Source organism: Medicago sativa, chromosome 6 (assembly GCF_051527215.1).
Source record: "Medicago sativa cultivar Bolivia chromosome 6, Bolivia_mono, whole genome shotgun sequence".
NCBI lineage: Eukaryota > Viridiplantae > Streptophyta > Magnoliopsida > Fabales > Fabaceae > Medicago > Medicago sativa.
The window spans coordinates 31,429,450-31,438,746 of NC_140754.1; the positions used below are offsets into that span (position 1 = coordinate 31,429,450).

At 37.5% G+C, this 9,297-nt stretch overlaps 1 protein-coding gene across 1 annotated transcript; it reads left to right on the plus strand.

Annotated features, from left to right (window-relative positions):
* The first annotated feature begins 3,909 nt into the window (after positions 1 to 3,909).
* On the plus strand, positions 3,910 to 8,970 carry LOC146914520 (uncharacterized). The gene is made up of 2 exons (XM_085722170.1): positions 3,910 to 4,504; positions 8,855 to 8,970. The coding sequence occupies exons 1-2, from the start codon at positions 3,910 to 3,912 to the stop codon at positions 8,866 to 8,868; spliced, it is 609 nt and encodes a 202-aa protein (XP_085578296.1). The 3' UTR covers positions 8,869 to 8,970.
* The last annotated feature ends 327 nt before the right edge of the window (positions 8,971 to 9,297 follow it).

Consider the following 9,297-nt stretch of genomic DNA (forward strand, 5'->3'; position numbering starts at 1 on the left):
AGAACATAGCATTTGTTCTCTAAAGGGATACATCAGGAAAGTATGCAGGTATAGAGATACCCAATGCAAGAACAGACCATGGAAGGAGACTATCAACATGACTCTGTTTGGCATCAAGAAGAAAGGTAAATATGCCAATTTGGATGTGGGCAAGAAGATGCTCCTGAAGATCGAAAATAAGAATTTACTACCTAAAGGTGGTGGTAGTGATCAACCATCACTGGGGCACAAAGTCTTCCTTCACTACTTCATCACAAAGAAGAGAGTAAATGTGCCTAAATATATATTTAAGTACATGATCAAACAGATAAAGGAAAGCCAGACGAAGAACAGATACTGGGTTCCATATGAGAGACTTATTTCAAAAATCTTTCATCAAGGAGGGATTCTGAATGCTCTGAGCAAGGTCCAGTTTTACTCAGATGCACAATTGTGCCCCAGTGATGGTTGATCAGCTGTGCATCTGAGTAAAACTGGACCTGGATACTGATGTGGTTATGAACAAGAAGACCAAAAGTGGAAATGTAACGTCCGTTTTGATTATTTGATTATTTTATGGAGTATAGAATATATTTATAAGATTTACGTGATTTATGTGATTTTAGAGATTTTATGAGGTGTTGTGGCTTATTTTATTGTTTAATAAAATAAGATTTGAAAATAAAGTAAATATTGCGATGAGGGGTTGTTTTGAGATTTTAGAGAGTTTTGGGGGAGAAAGAGGAATAAGATAGAATAGATAGAGGAGATATAAATAGGAGAGAAACTAGGTTAGAAACTTTTTAACGTACGATCAGTTTTGGAGAAAAGGGAGAAAAGTCTAGAGAAGAGAAGAGGACCAAGAGAGGCTGCGATTTCGATTTCTTAAGGTAAGGGTGGGACTATCATTCAATAATCTTGAGTCTATGATTCTGAAAATTTCATTTAACATGTTGTAGGTTTAGTTTTTGAGAATTGGAGAATTAAGGTTAAGAGTGATAATTGATGATTTATGTTGAGTTATTGTTGTTGATTGTGATGATTTTGAATGAATGTGAAGATTGAATAATATAAGTTGCTTTTCCTGATTTTTTTCTTATCTCTGTCCCAAATTTTGAAATAGAAACTGGTATTGATCGGTACAGAATTGGTCTTAGGTGTAAACACAAAAGTTGTAGGTATGGATGTTAGTTTTCTAATGTCGTTGGTCTAACGTCAAAATGATTTATAAAACTTGAGTTAGGGTCAAATTACTGCACGTAGGTCACAGTGAATTTTTATGGACTTTCTGCACAACTTTTTCGATTTTGAAATAGAAACTGATATTGATCAGTACAGAATTGGTCTTAGGTGTAAACACGAAAATTGTAGGTATGGATGTTAGGTTTCTTGATGAATTGTTGATGTTTGAATATAATATTAATGATGATCTGTGAAGTTGTTATAAGATGATTTAATGTTGTTACTGATGATATATATAATCATATATGCATTATGTGAAGTATAAGTGATGTTTTGAGACGATGATTACATTTTGATATTGGTATATCTTGAGATTATTGATGTGCTACCATGTTGCTGTTTACTATTGATTAAAGCTGCATGTGTCGGTCTAAGATGTGAGATGTTGATCCAAATTATTGGAGTCCTATAAAACGTTCATGTTGTCTAAGTTGTAAGATGTTGAGTCCATGCATACTCATTTAAAGACGAGGGCTCATGCCCTAGGAGCTATTGCTCAATAAAGACGAGGGCTCATGCCCTAGGAGCTTTTGCTCAATAGCGACGAGGGCTCATGCCCTAGGAGTATATTTATGCTCAAAAGCGACGAGGGCTTATGACCTAGAATGGTACCACATGCATGAATAAAATGATAGAGTTGAATAGTCGAGTTAAGTTGCATTGTCGAGTCAAGTTGTTAAGTTGATTTATGAAGTTGATATTGATGTTGATTATGATGATGATGATCATGCTACATGACCATTGTTATGATATGTTGATGATGTTTATGTTGTTAAATGTAAATGTTGAATTATATGCTTAACATTATTGTTTGTGAATCTCACCCCTTCTGCTTGGAATGTTGCTCTTCGTATGAGTAAGTTGCAGGTGATCGAGAATAAGTAGTTGTTGATTGCTATCGTGAGTGGCTATCTCTCACTGTGTCTTTAGGTGCACTGATACGTAACGGGATTGGAACTTTTGTGGCTATTTTCTATTCCGTACGTACTGCTTATGATTTTACATGACTATGATTTAGTTTTTTGATTATTACGAGATGTTTTGATGAGGCCTTCGTGCCAAGACTAATTATGTTGTTGAATTAAAATCCGCTGCGAAGTTTTGAATATTTATGTTGACCAATTTATGAAGGATAAATTGTTATTTATTCTGTTTATGATTTTATGAAAAGAAGTGTTACATTCCGTTTATGTTGAATGACTCTGATTTATATGTGAAATTTTTATGTTGGGAAAACTGGGTGTTATGATTGGTATCATAGCAGGTCGATCCGGCCGGCCAAGTAGTTGAGTCGAAAAGTGTTGTTTAACAGTTGGAATACCATTATTATGTTGTCCTGATTGTTGTATGTTGTGTAGAGAACTAAGATGGATGGGAGAAGTGATGATGCTCTTGCTGCTGCATTGCGAGCGATGGCTCAAGTTGTGGGACAACAACATAATGCTGGTGGTAATGACGGAGTGAGGATGTTGGAGATAGGCATGGCAACAGAACCCGCACCCGCGGGTACTCACCCAAACCCGCCCTGATTTTGACGAGGAAAATCCGCTTTGACTGGGTTTGGGTTTGGGTTTGGGTTTTCCCCGATTTTAAAGAATGGGGGTGGGGCGGGTAATGGGGAAACATGTACCCACCCTGAACCCATCCCCGAACATGCCCCGATTATATTAAATTACATAATTACCCCTATTTTAATAGAAAGTCTCAATTAATCATACTGGAGTTTGTTTATTTTTCATAGGTGAAATATTAGCTAGTGGCATTACTTCCCTCTTTGAAGATGGTCAATAGTATTTTGAGAAAAGTGAAAGAAAGAAGACTACATTGGTGGTGGCAACTTATCTAGCTACTTTTGTTAGCAATTTCAATGAACAATGATTTTTATCTACCTGTGTTAGCAATTTCAATGAACAATGATGTAGAATATTTTTGGTTATGTGGTTGTTTTGATGGCAGTTTTGGAATATTGGTTTGGTTATGTGGTTGCTTTGATGGTAGTTTGGAATACTCTTATCTACTAGTACTATATTATTTGGTTTTGATAAATTTGATATTGGTTTTGATAATTTGGATTACGAGTTGTATGGTTGCTACATTACTTTATTTGAAATAATTTTATTGTATGTTCGGATGAATTTTGGGTTCATGATATATGTTCTAGTTTGGGCCAAGGGATTATGTTTATTAAAAACCTGAATCCACTGCGGGTATGGGGGCGGGGCGGGAATACCCGAACCCATTTAGGATGGGGTTTGGGTTCAATTATTCATCCCTATCGGGGTACGGGGCGGGGAACAGGGCTTTATCAGGGAATCGGGTTTGGGGATGGGGTAGGTAAAAACCGTCCCCGCTCTGCCCCATTGTCATGCCTAGTTGGAGATTTTTTTGAGAAACCATCCACCTACTTTTAAGGGCAGTTATGACCCTGATGGAGCTCAGACGTGGCTTAAGGAGGTCGAGAGGATTTTCAGAGTTATGCAATGTACTGGTATTCAGATGGTGCGTTTTGGCACGCACATGTTGGCAGAAGAAGCTGATGACTGATGGGTGAGTGTTCAAACGGTTTTAGATAATGGAGGTGCTGTTGTTACTTGGGCTGTGTTTGGGAGAGAGTTCCTGAACCGATACTTTCTGGAAGATGTTCGCGGGAAGAAAGAGATTGAGTTCTTTGAACTGAAACAAGGGAACATGTCGGTGATAGAGTATGCTGCTAAGTTTGTGAAGCTGGCTAAATTTTATCCACATTATATTGCTGAGACTGCTGAGTTCTCCAAGTGTATCAAGTTCGAGAATGGCTTACGTGCTAATATCAAGAGAGCAATTGGTTACCAGAAGATCCGTAACTTTTCTGAGCTGGTGAGCAGTTGTAGAATTTATGAAGAAGATACTAAGACTCATTACAAGGTTGTGAATGAGAGGAAAGGTAAAGGTCAGCAGAGTCGTCCTAAGCCTTATAGTGCCCCTGCTGATAAGGGCAAACAAAGAGTTAATGACGAGAGGAGCCCTAAAAATAAAGATGCTCCTGTTGAGATTGTCTGCTATAATTGTGGTGAAAAAGGCCACAAGAGTAATGCTTGTACTGGAGATGTGAAACGGTGTTTCCGTTGCGGTAAGAAAGGGCATACTAGTACAGAATGCAAATATGATGATGTTGTGTGTTTTAACTGCAAGGAAGAAGGTCATATTGGTTCACAATGCAAGAAGCCTAAGAAGGCTCAGACTACTGGGAGAGTTTTTGCTTTGACTGGTACTCAAACAGAGAACGAGGATCGTTTGATCAGAGGTACTTGTTATTTTGATGGTACACCTTTAGTTGCTATTATTGATACTAGTGCTATGCATTGTGTTATTGCTATTGATTGTGCTTCTAAGTTGGGTCTTACTATGTCAAATATGAATGGAGAGATGGTTGTCGAAACTACAGCTAAGGGTTCGGTGACTACTTCTCTCGTGTGTTTAAGATGTCCTTTGTCTATGTTTGATCATGATTTTGAAATTGACTTGGTTTGTTTACCTTTGAGTGGTATGGATGTGATTCTTGGCATGAACTGGTTAAAGTACAAGCATGTCCATATTAATTGTTTTACCAAGTCGGTGTATTTCTCTTATGCTGAAGAAGAAAGTGGAACGGAGTTTTTGTCTACTAAACAGCTGAAGCAATTAGAACATGATGGAATTTTGATGTTTTCTTTAATGGCATCTTTATCTATGGAGAATCAAGCAGTGATTGATAAGCTACAAGTGGTATGCGGTTTTCCAGAAGTATTTCCTGATGAAATTCCTGATGTAGCTCCAGAAAGAGAAGTTGAATTTTCGATTGATGTTGTTCCGGGAACGAAGCCTGTGTCTATGACACCTTACCGTATGTCAGCTTCTGAGTTGGCTGAGTTGAAGAAACAATTAGAAGATTTACTTGATAAGAAGTTTGTTAGAACATGTTTTTCACCTTGGGGAGCGTCGGTAGTGCTAATGGAGAAGAAAGATGGTAGTATGAGGTTGTACATTGATTATCGACAGTTGAATAAAGTAACTATAAAGAATAGGTATCCACTTCCAAGAATTGACGATTTGATGGATCAGTTAGTGGGTGCACGTGTGTTTAGCAAGATTGACTTGAGATCGGGTTATCACCAGATTAAAGTGAAAGATGAAGATATGCAGAAGACAACTTTTAGAACACGTTATGGATATTATGAGTATAAAGTGATGCCTTTCGGTGTTACAAATGCACCTGGTGTGTTTATGGAGTATATGAATCGCATTTTTCATGCATTTTTGGATTGTTTTGTGGTGGTATTCATTGATGATATTTTGATTTATTCCAAGTCTGAGGAAGAACATGCTGAACATTTGAGGATGGTTTTGCAAGTGCTGAAAGAGAAGAAACTTTATGCTAAATTGTCAAAGTGTGAATTCTGGTTAGAAGAGGTGAGTTTTCTTGGCCATGTTATTTCTGGTAAGGGTATTGCAGTTGATCGGTCTAAAGTTGATGCTGTATCACAATGGGAGACTCCTAAGTCGGTTACAGAGATTAGAAGCTTTTTGGGATTGGCTGGTTATTACAGAAGATTTATAGAAGGATTTTCTAAGTTGGCACTTCTGTTAACGCAGTTGACTTGTAAAGGTAAAGCCTTTGTGTGGGATGTTCATTGTGAGAACAGTTTTAGTGAATTGAAGAAGTGTTTGACGAAGGCTCCAGTCTTGATTTTGCCGAAGTCCGATGAACCTTTTGTTGTATATTGTGATGCGTCCAAATTGGGCTTAGGTGGTGTGCTTATGCAAAATGGTAAAGTGGTTACTTATGCATCAAGACAGTTGAGAATTCATGAACGAAATTATCCTACTCATGATCTTGAATTAGTTGTAGTTGTATTTGTGCTTAAGATTTGGAGACATTACTTGTATGGTTCGAGATTTGAAGTGTTCAGTGATCACAAGAGCTTGAAGTATTTGTTTGATCAGAAGGAATTGAATATGAGACAGCGAAGGTGGCTCGAATTATTGAAAGATTATGACTTTGGTTTGAATTATCATCCGGTTAAAGCTAATGTTGTTGCAGATGCCTTATGTAGGAAGACTTTACATATGTCTGCTATGATGGCTAAAGAGTTTGAGTTGCTGGAACAGTTTAGAGATTTGAGTTTAGTTTGCGAATTGTCACCTCAGAGTGTAAAGCTGGGAATGCTGAAGATTGATAGTGATTTCTTGAAAAGTATTAAAGAAGCGCATAAAGTGGATGTTAAGTTTGTGGACTTGTTGGTTGCTAGTAATCAGACTGAAGAGACTTTAAGGTCGATGATCAAGGTGTGTTGAGATTTCGAGGTAGAATTTGTATTCCAAACGATGACGAGATGAAGAAGATGATTCTTGAAGAGAGTCATAGAAGTAGCTTGAGTATTCACCCGGCAGCTAAGAAAATGTATCATGATTTGAAGAAGTTGTTTTGGTGGTCTGGATTGAAACGTGACGTGGCACAGTTTGTGTATTCTTGTTTGGTTTGTTAGAAGTTGAAAGTGGAGCATCATAAACCTGATGGGTTGATAACACCTTTAGATGTGCCAGAGTGGAAATGGGATAGTATATCCATGGACTTTGTGACGAGTTTGCCGAATACTCCTAAAGGGAATGACGTTATTTGGGTGATTGTTGATAAATTGACGAAGTCGGCTCATTTTATTCCGATTAATATCAGTTTTCCTGTAGCTCAGTTGGCAGAGATTTATATTCGAGATGTAGTGAAGCTGCATGGTGTTCCTTCGAGCATTGTATCAGATAGATATCCGAGAGTTACTTCTAGATTTTGGAAGAGTCTGCAAGAGGCTTTAGGTTCTATGTTGAGGTTGAGTTAGGCGTACCATCCGCAGACATATGGTCAGTCGGAAAGAACGATTTAGTCGTTGGAAGACTTGTTGAGAGTTTCTGTACTTGAGCAAGGAGGAACTTGAGATAGTAATCTTCCATTGATAGAGTTCACGTATAACAATAGTTATCATTCTAGTATCGGAATGGCACCTTTTGAGACTTTGTATGGTCGGAGATGTAGAACTTCGTTGTGTTGGTTTGAGTCAGGTGAGAATGTGGTTTTAGGACCAGAGATTGTTCAACAGACTACTGAGAACGTTAAGATGAATCAAGAAAAGATGAAAGCGTCGCAGAGTCGACAAAAGAGTTATCATGATAAGCGTAGGAAAGACCTTGAGTTTCAAGAGGGAGATCATGTATTCCTAAGAGTTACTCCCATAACCGGTGTGGGTCATGCATTGAAGTCAAAGAAGTTGACTCTGAGGTTTAATGGTTTGTATCAGATATCAAAAAGAGTTGGAACGGTGGCGTATCGAGTGGGTTTACCACCACATCTTTCGAATTTGCACGATGTGTTTTGAAAATAAAATAAATATTGAGATGAAGGGTTGTTTTGAGATTTTAGAGAGTTTTGGGGGAGAAAGAGGAATAAGATAGAATAGATAGAGGAGATATAAATAGGAGAGAAGCTAGGTTAGAAACTTTTTAACGTACGATCAGTTTTGGAGAAAAGGGAGAAAAGTCTATAGAAAAGAAGACGACGAAGAGAGGCTGCGATTTCGATTTCTTAAGGTAAGGGTGGGACTATCATTCAATAATCTTGAGTCTATGATTCTGAAAATTTCATTTAACATGTTGTAGGTTTAGTTTTTGAGAATTGGAGAATTAGGGTTAAGAGTGATAATTGATGATTTTTGTTGAGTTGTTGTCGTTGATTGTGATAATTTTGAATGAATGTGAAGTTTGAATAATATAAGTTGCTTTTCCTGATTTTTTCTTATCTCTGTCCCGAATTTTGAAATAGAAACTGGTATTGATCGGTACATAATTGGTCTTAGGTGTAAACACGAAAGTTGCTTTTCGATTTTGAAATAGAAACTTGATGAATTGTTGATATTTGAATATAATATTAATGATGATCTGTGAAGTTGTTATAAGATGATTTAATGTTGTTACGGATGATATATATAATTGTATATGCATTATGTGAAGTATAAGTGATGTTTTGAGACGATGATTACATTTTGATATTGTTATATCTTGAGATTATTGATGTGCTGCCATGTTGCTGTTTACTATTGATTAAAGCTGCATGTGTCGGTCTAAGATGTGAGATGTTGAACCAAATTATTGGAGTCATATAAGACGTTCATGTTGTCTAAGTTGTAAGATGTTGAGTCCATGCATACTCATTTAAAGACGAGGGCTCATACCCTAGGAGCTTTTGCTCAATAAAGATGAGGGCTCATGCCCTAGGAGCTTTTGCTCAATAGCGACGAGGGGTCATGCCCTAGGAGTGTATTTGTGCTCAAAAGCGACGAGGGCTTATGCCCTAGAATGGTACCACAGGCATGAGTAAAATGATAGAGTTGCATAGTCGAGTTAAGTTGCATTGTCGAGTCAAGTTGTTAAGTTGATTTATGAAGTTATATTTATGTTGATTATGAAGTTGATTATAATGATGATAATGATGCTACATGACCATTGTTATGATATGTTGATGATGTTTATGTTGTTAAATGTAATTGTCGAATTATATGCTTAACATTATTGTTTGTGAATCTCACCCCATCTTCTTGGAAATGTTGCTCTTCGTATGAGTAACTTGCAGGTGATCGAGAATAAGTAGCTGTTGATTGCTGTCGTGAGTGGCTATCTCTCACTGTGTCTTTAGGTGCTCTGATACGTAACGGGATGGGAACTTTTGTGGCTATTTTCTATTCCTTATGTACTACTTATGATTTTACATGACTATGATTTAGTTTTGGGATTATTACGAGATGTTTTGATGAGGCCTTCGTGCCAAGACTGTTGGAACAAAATGTGTTTAACAATGAACCTTAAAGAGTTTTGATGATAACAAGGTATTAAAAATTGAAAATTGGACAAGAGGTTCTGAATGAGCAAATAAAGAGCAAAAGAAAATGAAGCTTAGACGCTTCTGAAGGCAATACGCTCCTGAAGACGGAAAGCGCTCCTGAAGTCAATCTGCTCCTGAAGAGAGTAAAGCGCTCCTGAAGTCAAGCTGCTACTGAAGAGAGTAAAGCGCTCCTG

Bases quoted from the DNA above. Each gene is read 5' to 3' on its own strand.
- LOC146914520 (XM_085722170.1), top strand. From the start codon at position 3,910: ATGTCGGTGATAGAGTATGCTGCTAAGTTTGTGAAGCTGGCTAAATTT.